The sequence below is a fragment of the Carya illinoinensis genome, chromosome 15 (genome assembly GCF_018687715.1).
Source record: "Carya illinoinensis cultivar Pawnee chromosome 15, C.illinoinensisPawnee_v1, whole genome shotgun sequence".
In the NCBI taxonomy this organism is placed as follows: domain Eukaryota; kingdom Viridiplantae; phylum Streptophyta; class Magnoliopsida; order Fagales; family Juglandaceae; genus Carya; species Carya illinoinensis.
Window position 1 is genome coordinate 33767433 of NC_056766.1, and position 18841 is coordinate 33786273.

Below are 18841 nucleotides of genomic sequence, written 5' to 3' on the forward strand. Positions count from 1 at the left end.
GATTCGGAGGAAGAACATATGGGAATTGCAATGGTTAAGCCTGTCTTTGTTCCTAAATCGGAGAGGGATACTATTGCTGAACGCGAGCGTCTTGAGGCTGAAGAACAAGCCCTTGAGGAATCAAAGAAGAAGAGACTAGAGGAGAGGAAGGTGGAGACAAAGCAGATCGTGGTTGAGGAAATTCGAAAAGATGAAGAGATTCAAAAGAATATGGAAATGGAGGCAAATATTGCTGATGTTGATACCGATGATGAAGTCAATGAGGCTGAGGAGTATGAAGCTTGGAAGGCGAGGGAGATTGCTAGGATAAAGAGGGATAGGGAGGATCGTGACGCAATGTTAAAGGAGAAGGAAGAGATAGAAAAGGTGAGAAACATGACAGAGGAAGAGCGAAGGGAGTGGGAGAGGAAGAATCCAAAACCTGCTCCACCTCCAAAGCAGAAATGGAGGTTCATGCAGAAATATTACCACAAGGGTGCATTCTTCCAGGCGGATACTGACGATCGTGTTCCAACTGCTGGGACAAATGATATTTTTCATCGTGATTTCTCTGCTCCAACTGGAGAAGATAAGATGGACAAGACAATATTGCCCAAGGTCATGCAGGTCAAGCACTTTGGTCGTAGTGGAAGGACGAAATGGACCCATCTGGTCAATGAGGATACAACCGACTGGAACAATCCGTATGTTCTCTACCTTTTGAATTATTTTTATGTGGGTCTCTTTTAGTTATTTTCCTTTTATTTCCCCTTACATAGTAATGATATATGTGTGTCAATCTGCTTCGCTGTTGACTCAGAGTCGAGTCTTTATTACTCACTTTTAGATTTTAATTGTGTATGAGAAGTCACCATGTTCATACAGCAGTTTAGATTTTTACATTGTGACACGTATTTATTTTGGACCCTTAAAATGGTCCAAGATGCACAGATCAGTTACATCTGAAATTATATAAATATGGTGTTTCAAGAGAGCTAGTTTTTGATGTAGTGTAATCTAGATACTTGAGCTGCACTTTTGTATTATATCATCTAAAAAATATAAAATGTAAGCTTTTTGGCATATTTAAACAGAGGTAACTTAGTTTTCTAATAAATTTTGAAAGGAAACTATTTTCAGCGCATTTTTTTTTTTTTGGCCGGAGAGATTGCTTTCTATTCTTTACCCATCCCCACTTTTTTCTTATAGGATTGTATTTTAACGTTTTTATGTCATCTGTTGTCTGTATTACTTTTTCCTTTTCCATGAAATTGTAATTCTATCTGTTTGGGTTGATTGTATTTTACCGAAAATGATACTAAAACTAATGGAATTATATCATTTCTATGTGCTGCTCCAATTTCTCTGTCATATAGTGTATTCGTTTTAGATGTCTCTTGTGCCACATAATTTCATAGAAAAACTGGGATCGCCGGAAAGCACTGTCATCTCATCTGTAATTTTCTTTTTTTGGAGAAAGGATAGGTCAATGAGATTTCTTGTATGGACAAGGACCTTTGTTTTCTTAATTAGGAATGAAGGGAAAAGCAAAACAAAAGAACAAAAAGAAAGAAAAATGAATCTATCAGGTTCTTAGGCCTTTACTTATGACTTGAACTTTATGAACTGAAATAGGGAAAATAATACTGTGTTTTGTCTATAGAACATAAAGATGCAATGTGTATTTTTTGTAAAAGATGTTCCCCTTGAGGTTAAAGAAAATGAGCAAATGACTGTCACTATTAAATTGCAATTGTGCCCCCATTTAAATATCTTATTTCGCTTGAATGGTTCTGAGTTTTTCCATACTCTTGCCATCATCATCAGACGTCCTCCATGATCCACTACAGCCCAACTGCTGTTCCACCTCCAGCAACTTCCCCTCTGACACTAGCCATCTCAAAATTCAGTGATTCTAGTTTCAATCACATTGTGGAAGAAAAACAAAATGTGGAAAGCAGGACTAAAATTAGCAACCTCTTTCATCTCCTAAAATCTAAACTCACTCTTTCTTCACTCATCACTCATCACCTCCTTATTTTGACACAATGATTGTGCATGAAAGAAAAAGGAAACAACTTGTTAAAGTCAGTCTTTGAGCTTTTGTGAAATCTTAATAAACAAGACTGACTATCCATCACAAGTTCCACCTCAAGGGCAAAATCTGCTTCCTCTTCACCAACATCATCATGACCATTGTGAGCAATTTACAATGCTACTAGACTGATTGTAAGTACTGTATCCACCCATGAACGAAATGAAGTTCGTTAGATTAGATAACAAGAGTAAAGTGCACAATAATTAACATATCTATTGAGCATGCTGTTTCAGCAAGATATTAAAAAAACAACAGAATGCTAAATTCTTATTTTCTGAAAGACAAACTAGAAAGGCAACCAACCGTTTTGTTTCTCTTGGTCCCAAAGCATGTAAAGGTCCAATAATTTACTGTAACAAAGCTCAGAGGAGCTTACAACCTGCCAACTTGTATGCTGCTACTGAACCTTTTTTTAAATTTTTATAAGTAATAAACTTTATTGAAATGAATGAAGCTATGCGGAGCCCATGTACACAGGAAGTATACAAGATGAGACACCTAATTATATTCTAGAAAGCTGAAAAGAAAACAAGAACTCATGAACACTCTCTCCCTTTAATACAGGAGCATCTGCCATCCTTTCTGTCCATAACCACCACAATAAGCACAATGGTATCATCCTCCATGCCACATCCAGTTGAGAGTTATTGTGATATCTATTCCAGTAGGCTAAAACCTCCATCACCTGCTACTGAACCTATGAATTGATCAACAATGGTGAACTAAATGAAGGGGTTCTTGTTGAGCTCATACTCATACAAGAGCATGCCTGGCATGCATCCCCCTACGACCATATCAGTGTCCTACTTGCTTATTTATTTATTTTTTTTAATTTTATTGGCACTTGGTGTCCAGGAACAGTATTCCGACTAATCCTGGGGGTGCACAGGCCCTCGGCAAGGATTTTTTTGCAAGTACACCTTGGGTAATTCAAGGAGAAAATCTCCCAGTCTGATGATCCCTAGAGATTGTTTACATCCAAGGGAATTTGAACCTTAGACCTATGGGCAGCATATCCCCAAGCCCAAGGCTTTCTTTTGTCCTCAAACCCAAAGTCTCATCTCCCTCTCTCTCTCTCTCTCTCTCATACGCACTGCATGCACTCAAAACCACACACAATGATATTGAGAGAGATAGTGAAACAATAATGCAAAAACATATGAATCAAGCACATACACACGACACAGTATTTAATGTGGTTCAGTAACGTGCCTACATTCACGGAGCTATAGGGGATTTTATTTCAAGGGAGATTACAATTACATAGTGAGTTATTAGAGCTTCCCTCTACTTACACAATAATCTCAACTCTCTATCTCTAGGGCTTCTTTCTCTCACAAGAATGCTTTACACCATTTCAGCCTCTCTCAGTTCAATCTAATACTTTATGTAACATAACTTTATATATATATAGCAAATGATGCTAAGAAACCCTAATGTGAAAAAACTTGGTTATTCGCTCGAGCGGGTGTTGAGCGTCGTGAGTGAACAACCAATCCAACATTAGCTCAAGCGTATCTCGAGTGAACACACTACTTGGACTTCGCTTGAGTGTCAAGTCAAACATCAGTCAACTAACAGTCGAGCGAGCAATTTTTCAGCGCCTTTTCTAGCTCACAAAACCAATCAAGCTCTATAACCTAACAATCTCCCACTTGGAGACTGATTCACCAAATGCCAGCCAATTTTTCCAGCACAAGCCTTATCACCTCTACAACTCATAGCTCCCGTCTTCAAGTCAGAAGACACACTGAAGTTGAGCCCGACTTTAGTCTCTCTCGTAAATTGCCCTCAGTCAGCACATCTACTGGGTGACTCAATACTCCCACTACATTGGAATATCCGATCTCAAACCAACCCTGGCAAACATTAGAGAACTTGATGTTGAAGTCCCCTTCTCTAATCTGGGTACCTAATCCCACCTCATGCTGATAAATTGTTCTGTAGTTAGTTAACATGCCCACCTCTTGTGCGCTATCTGCTTCCAGGGAACACTGCAACTCCCCCCCCCCCCCCCCCCCCTCTCTTTCTTTGAGTTCTCTCTCTCTATGCACCGCCGCAGCTGAAGTAATCTCTCATTTTCTAGTTAAATCTATCATGTGCATAACTCATGCTATATGTCTATTTATTGGTACTCCAAATTATAATTGAATTAAATAAATGCGAAAAACTAAACCACAGGGAGCTCTTTGTTTTAAGGGCAGACCATAGGGAAGGTAAAGTGCATAATTGCCCCCAAAAAATATTGGCATCTTGAAATTAGTCCTAGGTTGTAGTGTTTTTCATACAATCTATCATGTGCATAACATGCTATATGTCTATTTATTGGTACGCCGAAGTATAATTGAATTAATATGTGTGAGAAACTAAACCACAGGGAGCTCTTTATTTTAAGGGCAGACCATAGGGAAAGTAAAGTACATAATTGCCCACAAAAATATATTGGCATCTTGAAGTTAGTCCTAGGTTGTAGCGTTTTTCATACTTGCTCTATCGGTCATGGGAAACATGAAGTGTATACAATACTATCTATCTGTACATGTTCCTATTCTCTAATGGCATTTGGGCCAAATTGTTCCTCCACATCCTAGAAGAATGTGATGTGGAGGGAAATTAAGGTTTGTTGTCCCTTTGCATGCTGCTTCTTCGAATCTGAAACAGAACTTAATCAGCACATTTTAAAGATTTGTTGTTGTTGTTGTTGTTGTTTTCTGTCATCTTCCCGCTCAGATTGCTCTCTCATGCAAATTGTGCCATACACACGGCAATCCTTGATCTCAAATGTTTGTTGTGTGTAGGTGGACATACAATGATCCTCTTCGAGCCAAGTACAATGCCAAAATGGCCGGAATGAATGCGGCTATAGCGAAACCCAAAGGTAGCAAGAAATTGAAGGATTGGGAATCTCATTGATTTTCGAGCACATATAGAAAGCATTCCAGTCAATTTTAGTAGTCATTATGTTGGAAAAATCGAATGTTTCTTGGTTATTAATTTTGTAGATACACGTATGCTTCTCTGTTATATTGAAAGCAAACTCCTGAGGTAGCTGAGAATAGGTTGACTTTTGTGGACAGAAGGGCACCTTAAAATATTTCAAGATTACTATTTGGCACAGGTTTTATTTGCATGTTTTGGTGATTGGAGATCGACATGTGCAATTGTCTTGATTTGTTTGGTTTCTGTTCCATGCAAGGCATTAAATGAAACAACAATGTGTAGATCCTACAAAATCGGCCACTGGGGTTACGGATGTTTAGTAAACATCCTCTTTCTTTGGTCTTACCAGAAAGCAAGAAATTTATGAAAATAATTTTTTTTTGAGTAAAAGTTTATTTATATGTCTGACCTTACTTGAACAGCATCTGTTCTATAAGTTGTACTACCTTTCCCTGGAGTTCTAAGGAGATAGGAATCCAAATCTGGTTGTTGAGCCATGACCTAGTGATCAGAGCTTGACTTACAGTACAGGTTCATGATCCTCAGGTCATGGAATCAGTAGAGATTGACAGATATTTATAAAGTTAATGGAGGATCTGAATTAGACTGGATTGGAAACCATTATTACCAAACTATTTGGACATTTTTGGAGTACAGCCCTGTGTCATCCCTGTACTAAACAATCCTCAAACTATTAGGAATTTTGCGCTTAAATATTACTTAATACTTTCCTTTTCTTTTTCGTTGTTTTTTTGTTTGAGAGGAATGAGTTCTATACCTCACTAGGAGTTATTCTTAATAGAGAAATAATATTTACAATCTTACCGTGTTTAAATTTTGCACTATCTTTAAAAGAATAAATAAATATAAGATTTACATAATTTTTTTTTTTTTAATAGACCTCACTTTCTTCAAAAATGAATGTCCGAGACTTGAGCATCTTAAAATTGTATTTGGCATCACACTTAGAATGAATCTTATGTGTCAATGCTATTAATATAAAGGAGAGTATGAGAAATGGAATGAAGGCCTGGTAAGTTGCCTTGTGTTGACTAGGTAGAGCCTCTGCAGGAGTTGGGAACACCAAGAAAGATAAATGTAGTGTGTTTATACAAAAGGATGTTATTATTATTATTTTTTAAGAACCACTCATTTTATGTCTTCAGCTATAACAGAGAAATACCATGGTATCATTTAAAAACCTGGGATTACACAAAATCCCATATACCAAATATAAAAAAATGATGTTTGGCACAACCCTCATTTATATAATCATTTACAACGTCAAAAAAGTAGGCCCCAACTTGTCAAGTCTCAGCAGCCCCTTGACTTCGCGAGGAAGTTCCTGAATTTTCAAGAAAAAAATATAGTTGCAAGTACAAATGTATACTAATCTGTGTACCAATATGATGTGATTGGTCAAAAAGTAAATTTTATTAAAAATAATGTTAATTTAAATTTTAAGTATGAATAAATCAGTATTGGTACACAGATTAGTGTACGACTGTGCTTGTATGTAGCAAAACTCTTTCTAGGAGATCGGTCGATTGCCTCTGAGCTCTAATTTTTGCTAGTCTATCCACCACCTAATTGACTTCATGGTACGCATGATGTACTTAATAAACCATTTGGGTAGTAAAGGACTTAGCTTGATCCCATGTGTCCCTCATTGGCCAAATAACCTTAGAATAATTTTGCCACCATGAAGAAATCAACTTTGAATCAGATTCCACTTCCACCTCATATAGATGAAGTTGCTTGCAAAGTTTCAGACCATTTACTAAGCGAATGCTTCTGCTTCAGAGTTGAACCTAATCCTATATTGTCTATAGAATGCAGCCACTAGCTCTCCATTTGCATCTTTGATAATCCCTCCTCCACCACTCAAGCTAGTATGCTTGAGACTGCTCCCATTTATGTTCAACTTGACATTTCCCCTGTTGGATTTTATCCACTTAAGAATAAGTCACTTAGTACTTTTGATAGGCAATGAAGTATGCCTATTTGCTGCAATATATATGGATCATAGCGTTTAATGAATGATAGGTGTTGCTTTGCCATCAATCTTTCAGCCAAGAAGCTCTTTTTCCTTAAAACCATGGTCTCTCCTACTTCCACCTTACCCTCCATGCGTGCATTATAATGCCTAGTTCACAAGAACCAGCTAATAAGAGAAAGGAGAAGTCCAACCACTAAGCTGATTTGAGAGGTTATGTTTGCCTTTCTAAACCACCAGGAAATCATCGCCACCCAACCTTGGTCAGTACCCCTTCCCATCCCTATTATACTTGCAAATTAATTCCATACATATGTCACCACTTCACCCTCGAGTAGCACATGGTTTATGTCTTCAAGAGTGGGAGAACAACATTTGGAAGTAAGAGCTATGTTCATTTTCCGAATGTTGGAATCTATTGGCAGACCTTTGTGCATACTTTTCCACATAAAGATAGAAGTATTTTTAGGCAAAAGTTTATGCCAAATCCATTTATCCTACTAGGCAATCGGCCCCCTTTCTCGGGTCACCATCTAGGCTGATTTTGTAGAAAATGCTCCATTTGCAGTAGGCCTCCAAATAGGTTGATCAAGTCCAACCCTCCTTATACCAATTTGCTCTAGAATTTGTTGACAAAGATATGCTCCCAAGAGTTGCCTCAATGGTAAGGGTGTACAAGAACAAATAGAACCAGTCGGAACAGACTAGAACCAGTCGTCAGAGTCAGTAACCAACTGTAACTAGTCAGGATATGGTGGGAATTCGAAGAAACCGATACTTGCCCGGCTCAGTCCAGGTTTGAACTAGGCTCAAACTGGTGAACCGACCGATATACTATTTATATATATTTTTTATATTTTAAGTAAAATGATGCCGTTTCAATCGTTTTATAGAAACCGTTTTGAAAAAAAAAATTAAATTAAAACGATGCCATTTGGTTTAATGTCGTTTTACTTTAGGTTTAATCCTTCCACCCCCCTCCCATCTCTTCTTCTTCTTCATTTTAGTCTCTCTCTCTCTCTCTCTCTCTCTCTCTCTCTCTCTCTCTCTCTCTCTCTCTCTCTCTCTCTCTCTCTCTCTCTCTCTCTCTCTTTCTCTCTCTCTCTCTCTCCACGACGCTAAGCGATCTCCCTCTCTCAGCGACTCTTCTGATTTGCACCTCCATTTCTCAGTTTCTAGCCACTCGCGACATTGAAGGGAAATCAACAACTGATCAGGATCACACCGAAACCGACATTGCTAGTTTTCTCACCCTTTAACGGCCGGTTTTGGTTGGTTCTATCACTGTGTATGAGCTGTCAGTGCAGTTTGGATCGAAACTGCACCAATAGCATTGATTCACAACCCTACTCAATAGGCACTCATTCCAACCCTTACCTTGGAAAAAATTTGCCACCACACCCTCTTGTAATCCCCTAATCTCTGTCACTTCCTTAAAAGCTCCTAATCATGTTCAATCCTCATTTCAAAATGAAAATTTTCCTTCTTTAACTCTCTAGCAGGTGTTTCTTTAGATCACAGTGATTAGAGTTTGAATGGCTTTCTAGAAGTGTGAGTGGCTTATAGGCCTGATGAGTAGAGGTTGGTCTTGAAGTAAATACTTCCCTTGGAAAAATCTTGTCCATAAAGAGTTTCCATGGAGAAAGTTCCATGCAAACTTTCTAAGCAATTCAGACTTCACGTCCTCCAAGTTTCTCAGCCCGAGACCTCCTTGTTTAGTAGATTTGCTTGCTTTCCTCCAAGCCACCTATCTTTTCTCTCTCGTTTCATGTTTAACCCCCTTAGAAAAAATCTACAAACAACCTTGTAAGCCTCTTAATAATCATAGCAGGGACATTAATAACTAACATCAAATGAATAGGTAGACTTTAAAGCATGTGTTTAATCAAGGTTAGCTTCCCTTCAAAGGATAATAAGCTTGATTTCCAGTCTGCCAACTTCTTCCTCACTTTCTCAATTAGTGGTCCATAATAGCTTCTCTTAATCTTTCGTGAGTGAATAGGGGCTCCAAGGTAGATGCACGGGATCTTTGCCTCTGAAAAACCCAGTATACTTAGCCCCATAGCTTTCCTTGTTGGAGTTGCTTTGGTGGGAAAAACCAAGGTAGACTTAGAATGGTTAATCTTTCAGCTAGACATTTCTTCATCTTCTCTCAAACCTTTGGCCCAACTGGCGAAAGATGCTTTCGATCCATTTAGGAAAATGACTAAATCATCTACATATAGTAGATGAGAAGCTCTTAGGCACCCAAACTTGGTGAAGAAGGCACCAATTCTCTTGTCCACAAAAGCCTTGTTCAACATTCTACTAAGGATTTCTTCAGCCAAAATAAAAGGATAGGGGGAAAGAGGATCCCCTTGTCTAAAATCTCTAGATGATTTGAAGAAATCTTGAAATATCCCATTCATCGTGACTGACAACGATGGACTAGAAATATAGCAGTGAATCAGTGCTTTCTAGTGATTCGAGAATCTAAAAGCCTCCATAATTCTTAACAAGAATGACCATTCAAGCCTATCATAGGTTTTGGTTATGTCCGCTTTGATCATCACATTGCCTCCCCTCACTTTTTTATTTAGACTTTGTAGTAGTTCTTGAGCCAGCGAGATGTTCTCATGAATACTTATCCCTTGAATAAAGGCCCCTTGCTCTTCTGAAATCAATCTAGGTAAAACAATAGCCAATCTATTCACCAATATCTTGGAGAAAATTTTATAAACCACATAACATAAACTAATAGGATGAAACTTGGTTAAGTCTTTAGGAATTTCCTCCTTTGGGATTATGACAATGAATGAGTTTGTATAGAAGGATGGTAGCCTCGCCTCCCTGAAAAACTCAGTTGCCATTTCCAATAGGTCGAAGTTAACTGTATCCCAACACTTCTAAAAGAAACATGAGCTAAAGTCATCCGGTCCTGGACTGTTGTCCATTGGAAAGTCTTTTAGAGCCTCTGAGACTTCATTCATGGTAGGTATAAGTCATAACTTAATATTATAATCCTCTGTAATATTGGGGGTGACAAAAGATCTCAGGTCCCCATCAAGTGGCTCTCCATTGGATGTCTAGACCCCCTAAAAATATTCCATAGAAGTATTGTGAATAGCCTTTGGAGTTGTCAAGATTTCACCATTTTCCTGCACCATGCTTTCCACCTGGTGCACTCCACCTTTTTCCTAGTTCTCCTTTGTTGTACTTTGGCATGAAAAAATCTTGTATAAGCATCCCCTTCATTTAGCCACTGCACTCGAGCTTTCTATTTTAATAGAATTTGTTTTTGTAGGAGGCACATTTCCAAGTCATCTTTCTTTCCAAGAAAACCCACCTCCACTGCACGGTTGGCCCCTAGCCTTGCTTCCATCTCAAGTAGCTTATCCTCTAATTTTTGTATATTCTTGTCAATCCTGCCAGACACTTCTATATTCCACTTTTTGAGAACTTGTGGTCTCTTCACTTTGGCTTCCAGCTTAATCATCCCACTTCCATACATAGGTTGAGAACAACTTTCTGTTATTACTCTTTGAAGATCCTGGTGAGTGCTCCAGATCCGTAAGCATTTGAAGGGTGCAGGGTCGTATGCCTTGAAAATATATTTCTCTGAAATAACCATGGGACTGTGGTCGGAAAACACCTTAGCTAGATATTTTTGTAGTAATACATTGCTCATGGAAACAATGATGGGAGAAACCAAAGTTCTATCTAGTCTGGCCCACAACCTTGTGTTTCCTTCACTACCCTTACAGTAAGAATATTTTGAATCTTTAAAGGGGATATCTATCAATTCACACCTTTGGATACACGCATTGAAGTCTTCCATGACCACTCTTAGCTTAGGGATACAAACCCACTTTTTAGCATTACATCTAATTGTATTAAAATCTCCACTAACAACCCAATTTCCACTAGTTGAGAAGAGATTAGTCAAGTCTCCCATAGGCTTCTCCTCTCTATATATCACAGCTTGCATGCATTACATATGACACCATATCACTATTGTTAAACTTCACTATGCCAGATATCATTTTACTAGAGCTTTGAATAGGCTCAAAGGACACATCATCACTCCAAAATATCCAGATTTTCTCATTTCTCTCTTCATTAGAGAAATAGCTTGCCATCTTCAATTTATTGGAAATTCTATGAGCCTTTCTAAAAGGTAGAAAAGGTATATGCAATGCAATAACCTTTGTATCATAGGACTTCACAATCTTCCTCAACTTTCCCAAAGATGACATGTTTCCTACACCCCTAATGTTCCGCACAAGAATTGGAGGGATCATGATTTAGGATTTTTGGGTGCTATCGCTTTCGTTAAAGCCATAATCTTTTTCTTTCTTGACTTGGTTTGCAATGTTATCAAACGCTTTTTTGAATCTAGGGCATAACCTTTTTCGACACTCATGATAGTTTGGAACAAATTTTTCTTGTCCTCCATATCTTGAAGTGAGCCAAAAGAATTAAATGTTGGAGTATTCCACCCCTCTTAAGGCTCACCCTTCTAATTCTCTTCCTCTGAACTAACAAAGACTAAATCATGTAAATTTGTTACCTAGGTTGAATGAGCTCTTAGCTTTTTGGCCCAATTTACTGTTGTCCAAGTCCCTTTCCTCTACAGAGGGCACTAGTGGCATCTCGTCTCTCACCAACAATTCATCCTTCCCAGCAAAGTTGGTACCATGTTGATCCTCAATTGATGTGGCTTTTGCCTCTACAATGGTTTCAAATTCAAGACCCCCTTGAACCCCACTAGCTTCCTTGTCTTGACTTCCACTAATTTATTTCTTTGCATACCACGCTTTATGTGTTTTTTGTCGTTTCCCCTCCTTCACGACAGCTTGTTTCTCCTCATTGACAATTCGACAAACACATTGGGGGGGTGTCCCTGATGTTTGCATTTGTGACAATATTGGGGGATCTCTTCATAGATGACCTTTCGCTAAAACCCATTAATTTCTTAAACTCCAATCCAAAACTTTTCAACCAAAGGTTTTGACATATGTACCTCTACACAAAATCGGGCACAACTTGGTCATGTGAAGGTTTTAGTGGCATTAACAGCTCTAAAAAAATCTCCCTAGTGATCTTCCAAAAATCTCCAGATAGTCTTTCTCAAATAACTAAATATATAGTCTCAGTAGATTCACCCAAATCGAGGCCAATGGTGGTTTTTCTCATCCACTAAACTCTGAAGTCCATTGAAGACTTTGTACGTGTATCCCTCCATCTCTTTGGCCTCTCTGGCCCAAGCAAGTGTGAAATCTTCCTCTTATTCCATATGCACCATAATGTTCCTCATATCAAAAATTCCAATGGTCGGAATCTGAGACAATGCCCATCGGTTTACTACATGCACTTTGATGGCGTCCAAAGAAGGCCTCCCCCTTGGAAACTTTAAAAATAGAGTCAGTTTAACATTTTGGGCCGCCGTTGCCATCTTTTTCTCTATAAAAAAAAAGAAAATCGGGGCTCCACTTAATTTTATGGGCGCACCATCGAGGTATAGCCAAACCAAGACTTTGAGGCCTTCAACAAATTTGCGAAACTCCTGGAAGATCCAGCCGCTATAGGGTCCTGCGCCGATGCCATTCTCCCTTGCCGAGGTCACGAAATCCCTAGAGAGATTACAGTTTTATCTTAAAATTATATCGTATCACATAAAGACAACTTAGTTCATGAATTTACTTTTGTGAAATCTTTTTGTGGTTAAAATATTTTTTATAGCACTCGCTTGACTTCATTGACATGATAGACAATTAAATTAAGAAAAATTCTATTTGTAAGTTGGTGCAAATAATGCACATAGTAAAGCACATATATGACAAGATTAAATTTTGAGGAAAAAAATTTAAAATTGGATTTTAAAAATCAAATATTATCACGTAAATAATGTAGATGACATGATCTAGACATCAGTTTGTAAATAGAACTCTTAAATTAAGTAGTTTTCCATCTTGATACATTTACAACTTAATTTCGAGCTTATTTTAATTATTATTTTTTTATAAATATTTCATAACTCATTGCACAATTAATTAATATAATTGTACTATTTTATTAAAAGTAATCTTAATTTTAAGTGATTATCTATAATTTAAAATAAATTTATAAAAATATTTTTTTTATGTTACACTTCTCACTTTGTCAAAGAATTGGGAAGTCTTCTCAATATTGTTATAAGAGTAATATTTATTACAAGAATAACATTACATACACTTTTAAGGTGTATGAAATTTTATGCACTAAAAAAAAAAAAATCAAGTCTTCCATTAAAAAATAAAACTTTTTTTTTTTAATCTAAATATGAGATTTACTCTCTTTTTTAAAAAGATTTGTCTAAGTGCTGCAATCACTCGTACAAAAATAAATTCATAAATAGATTTAATTTCATATAATACATTAAATTATTTTATAATAAAAATAATTTTACAATATAACCATATTTGGTCTAGTTAAACATTAAGTTACCTAAAATCTCTCTAAATCATTTATCCATAATCATTTTTTTTATTAAAAATTGATTCAAATAGTAAAAGAATGTTCATTGTTATAAAATAAAATTTATTTTTTATTAAATTACGTGATTATATTAATTAATTGAATTTATTTATTTTGAATTACGAAAGAATGTCACATTTCAAGATTTTTAATTCATATTTAAAGAATAAAAAAAATAGTTAAGATAACAAAACATCAATAAAGAAAATGTAAGATGTTAATAACCTTTGGAGACTGTTACAGCTACCGCTCCTAGCTCCCGCTGAGAGTTATCGTTAGTATTTTAATATATATATATATATTTTACATATATTTTTTAATTTTTAAAAAAAAAATCATAATATCATTAAAAAATACTTCCTTAATCACGAAATTTAAAAAAAAAATTAGAAAAAAAACCAGCATTATTCATAACCTTTTTTAAATAATTATTTCATTAAAAAAATTTAGTTACAAATATAATTATGTACTAATATATATATTAATTTATTGTGATTGATCAAAAAATAAATTTAATTTAAAAATAAAAAAATTAATATTAATATATATATTAATACGCAACTTTAGTTATAGTAAAGTTGTGAGAGAATCGCGCGACCTCGAATTGGCCTCTGTTGATTACCAGTTTCGGGACGTTCACCCACCACTCCTGATTAAGTGACGTGTCAAAAAGCTAGCGATTTAAAACGAGCAATGCCTGATCACAGACACCGTTATAAATATCTTTAATCGTAGGATTCTGCTAACTGTTACTTTATCTCCGAATTGCATAGAATTTCAGATATCTGATTCCGTCAAGCGGTGGAGAAGAGAGAACATCGAGGAAGGGAGAGAGAGAGAGAGCGCGCGGCCATGGAAACTGCCATATGCGGTCGAGTCCCTCTTTCACCCAACCATGTCTTTAACCCTACAAAATCCGGTACCTCTCTCACTGTCACACAATTTTTGCTTCAATTTTGACTTCTCAATGAAGAGTTCTTCGTGATTTCCTCTTTGTACCTCAATCGAATCGGGTTATTTGTAACATTGTATTATTTGCAACGGAAGCTTTTACATTGGTTTTTATATTTTAAAATTGAAGTTTAAATCGGATTATCGCAGGGGATAAGTACATTTTTTGCAAGCAATGCAAGAACCGGATCATTTTGATGACAGTATCGGCCGCTGGGCTTGGGAAAGGTGGCGGCTTATTGGAGAAGCCTACCGTTGAGAAGACGACGCCTGGCCGTGAATCCGAGTTTGACTTGAGGTACACACACTATAACCAGTTCTATGGTTTGCCTTTTTCTTCCCTCAGACGGTCATTGACATCATTAATGAATATATCGTTAGAAACTTTTTTTTAATTACCCCATTATTAATGAATTTATTATTTTAATTAAGACTTTACGATCTCCATCGTAGCTTGAATAAATTGTTAGGCAGGACAGGTGCAAGCCCCGCTCACCCCTGTGAAAAAAGTGGTTAAATTTGGGATCCACATGATCAAATCAATTTTTAATGATAGAGCTCACTTTTTTTTAAAAAGAGTATGCGGGAGCTTGCACAACTAGGACTATATTTAGCCTAACTCTTCCTTAATAAGTTGAGGCAACACTTGAAATCTTTGATTGAAATTAGCGGAGTTAAGGTTCAACTGCATGGATGGTAAATGATTAATTTTCCCAAAAGTTTGAAGTGGATAAAAAAATGGTGAATTTAATCATTTTACTATATTTTAACACAAGTACACTTATTCACTTCCAAACTTGTCTCACTCTTATGAGCTTGACATGTAACCAACAGATCAATATGTAAATAACCACAAAATATATATATATATATATATTAAGTGTGAAAACTAGAGGTGGGAAAAGCCGAAAGGGTTTGTTTTAAAGCCCTCCAAACTCGTTTTACCTAGGCTTGGAAGTTTGACCAAGCTGTGGAGAAGAGTAATAATATTTTTTTGTACGAAAACCTTCTGATAACATTCATCCTTAGTCTTAATCTCAATTCCAAGGTTTCTGTTTTGCTCCAAATCAAAGTTTTCGAAACGAGAAACTTCTGTATGCTCTATTTTGCTGTACTGATATCTGTGTACAATAAGCTGATGGCCTGGATTACAAGAGGATGAAGTCGGCATGGTTATGTGCACTGATATTGCATGGGTCAACATGTTTGTAAGGTCTGACATTAAATTCCAGGTAGTCTTGCGAATGAATGCCTTTTTGTATTAGCCAGGCTATGACAAGATTTCTTGCATCTGGATGATGTCGGATGTAATGTACAATAAAAATTTAGAGATAGATATCTATTATCTAATACCAAACATCTTGTGTAGAGTTTAGGATGACCATCAGTATTTTAGGTTTATACTTTTGAAAAAATATAGGGAATTTCTTAAATTACCTGGAGATATAAATTATCAAGATAAATGGCAATGTCATTTATCTATAATATTGACTAGATTGGTTCATTCATACTTAATAAAAAAAATATTGGTTAGATTGGCATCAATGATCTCGATCTTCAATATGGGTTAGATTTGTGTCAATGGGTTCATTGAATACATTTTCACTAGTAATATTTTGTTGAAATTAGTGCCTGGAAACTTGGATGGAATTCCTTTCAGGGTCACATTTTGTAAGTGACTTAATGAAGGTGGTGAGGATTTTTATTTTGAGACAGCATCATAATTCTCTGACTCAATAGACTTAGGTGAGTAAGGACCTAGATTTGAGAGTTTGTCTGCATGACATCTTTTTTCTAGTTACTACCAAATTTTTTTTTTTTTAATTGGTAAACAAAATTTGATTGATCATAAGAATGGGCAAAAACCCAAGTCTACAAGATAATATACAAGAGCATCGCCTGAGTGTGCTAGTTCAGTGATACAAGAAATTCATGGAAACTCATTCCATTGAAATCAATTGCAACCTACCAATGGAATAAAGTATTGAAAAACAATTTCCTAAGCTCTTCCATTGATCTCTCTCAACCTTTGAAGCACCAAATGTGCCACCTTAGACATATTGGGATCATCTTCCTTATTGCTGCAATATGAGAGTTATCTTGAAATCCTCTCCAAGAAGCTAGAAGATGGATGACCCATCTTGGCATCCCCCAAGTTAGTCCCACCCGAGTGAAGAAATCATTCCATGAGGTCATGGCAATCTCACAATGAAGTAGTAAATGATTAACGGACTCCCCGCTCTTTTTGCACATCCAACACCACTCCATGACAATGAATGATTAGATATGGCAATATGTGACACGACCCGTTAACCCAACACGAACATGATGCAAAATTAGCAAATTTGGGTTTGATGTTAACAGTTTTAGGTCAAAACAGGTTGACCCGTTAAGACACGATTAATTATCGGGTCAACCTGCTTAAACCCTTTAGTGACGCGTTTAGACCCGTTAATTTTTTTACTCAAAATTACTATTATATTCTTTTTGACCTAAAAACAAAAGCACCACAACCCTATTTCATATTTCCTAACTCTCTCTCAGTTTTCACGAGTCTTAACCACCTCCTACACTTCATTTGGATTGTAATTTTGGACTTATGTAGTTAGTTTTATATTTTTGGGAGATATTATGAATTTAACTTTTATATAAAATTATGTTAATCAGGTCAAATAGATAATTTGGGTCAATTCAATCCTTTTACATAAACAGATTGACATGGGTCAAAACAGGTTGTGTTGATATATTTTTAATTAATTCATAATAGGTCAAAATAGATCATATCATGTCAACCCATTATTTTAATGGGCCATGTTAGGGTTTGGAGATCTAACCCGTTAAGAACAAGTCATGTTCAGGTTGATTCGTATCATATAATATACACGACTTGACACGATACGAACACGACACTTTAACACAATTTGCCACCCCTAAATGAATTTATTTTTCCCTTAAATTGTCAAGTGTGAGGATCTTTCCCAAGGAAGCTGTGCATACAAAGAAGAGTGCCCTTAAGGGTGCCTTCATCTTCCAAATATTCTTCCATGGGAATGGATTTGTATCATGTGTGTTCATGGCTTGTAGAAGGAGCGGAAGGTAAACTTCCCTTTCTTGGACCACTCCAAGAATACACTACACATCACTCCAAGAAAGGGAAGTGACAATCATTTTTCTTAGATGGTAAGAGAAGATTCAACTATGTTCATTGCTTTGGATTTCAGAAAATCAAGGAAAATGGCCCCACCTTACCGTGTTCTGCTGCACAATGATAACTTTAACAAGCGGGAGTATGTTGTCCAAGTGTTAATGAAGGTCATTCCTGGAATGACCCTTGACAATGCAGTTAACATCATGCAAGAGGCACATTATAATGGCCTGGCGGTGGTAATCATCTGTGCTCAAGCTGATGCTGAAGAGCACTGCATGCAATTGAGAGGTAATGGCCTTTTGAGTTCAATTGAGCCTGCCAGTGGCGGGTGCGAATAGTTTCATATTTTTAGAAAAAAGCAATGCATGTCTTCAACAACAGCTTTAATCCGTTTTTAGTGATGGAATTCTGTTGAAATGTACATAAACTTAAAAAGTCCATATGAAGATGAACCTTTGTTGTGTTTTGCTATGTTAAAACCAAATTTATCTTATATTATTTTATTGTTATATAATGAAAAAATAGTTATTCCAATATGGGAATTTATGTAAATAGAATAGCCAAAAGTTAAATTTCTCACATTAATCAGAAGTGTCATTTAGTTTTGACTAATCTATTAAGGATGAAGCCTCGTTTGGTTACACAAATTATCTTGTATCGTCTCATCTCATATGATCATTACATATTTCCCAAACTTCTACATAAAATATAATAAATAATTTAACTTTTTAAATTTTAAAATAAAAATAATATTAAAAAGTTATATTCTAACAATATTTTATTCAACTTTTATCTTATCTCATCTTATCTATATAACCAAACTAGGCCTTAGACTCATTAGGTACCAAGGTTTTGTCAAGGTTATTGGCACAGGAAGAAAGGAAAGGGATACTTGAGGAATAGCACTCAATAGGAATGGTTCAACTACCTTTCATGATCTCCTCTTTGGATTCGATTTGATCGGCTACTGCAAAGCAAGTCCACAAGGACTCAGAGAATAGCACAAATAATTTGGCAGTACCCATTTTGGTCAGGACAAGAACCAAACTTGGAAAAGTCCACTATCCTTGGATCATCATAATGGTCTTAAACCAAAACCAATAAACAAGGACATCATAATGGATCAAGCTGGTATGCACTCAGTCCTATTCTTGCAGGAACCAATTAAAGAGATGGAATTCAATTTTAATAGCAACTCTATTCGGTCAAGAAAGTTCCAATGAAATTCTCAAGA

The 18841-nt window shown here is 36.4% G+C and overlaps 2 protein-coding genes across 3 annotated transcripts in view; both read left to right on the plus strand.

Moving 5' to 3' along the window:
- The window catches only part of LOC122296263 (microfibrillar-associated protein 1-like), an 8916-nt gene extending 3722 nt beyond the window's left edge, over positions 1-5194 (plus strand). For both annotated transcript variants that reach the window (XM_043105823.1, XM_043105822.1), the window contains exons 2-3: positions 1-683; positions 4876-5194. The exon at positions 1-683 is cut by the window's left edge and continues 580 nt beyond it. In XM_043105823.1, coding sequence (XP_042961757.1) covers positions 1-683; positions 4876-4990 — 798 coding nt within the window. In that variant the 3' untranslated portion in view covers positions 4991-5194. The remainder of the gene's footprint in view (positions 684-4875) is intronic.
- A 9036-nt stretch (positions 5195-14230) lies between these two features.
- LOC122297449 (ATP-dependent Clp protease adapter protein CLPS1, chloroplastic-like) lies at positions 14231-18100 on the plus strand. Its single transcript, XM_043107501.1, has 3 exons — positions 14231-14427; positions 14610-14757; positions 17681-18100. The coding sequence occupies exons 1-3, from the start codon at positions 14361-14363 to the stop codon at positions 17943-17945; spliced, it is 480 nt and encodes a 159-aa protein (XP_042963435.1). The 5' UTR covers positions 14231-14360; the 3' UTR covers positions 17946-18100.
- The last annotated feature ends 741 nt before the right edge of the window (positions 18101-18841 follow it).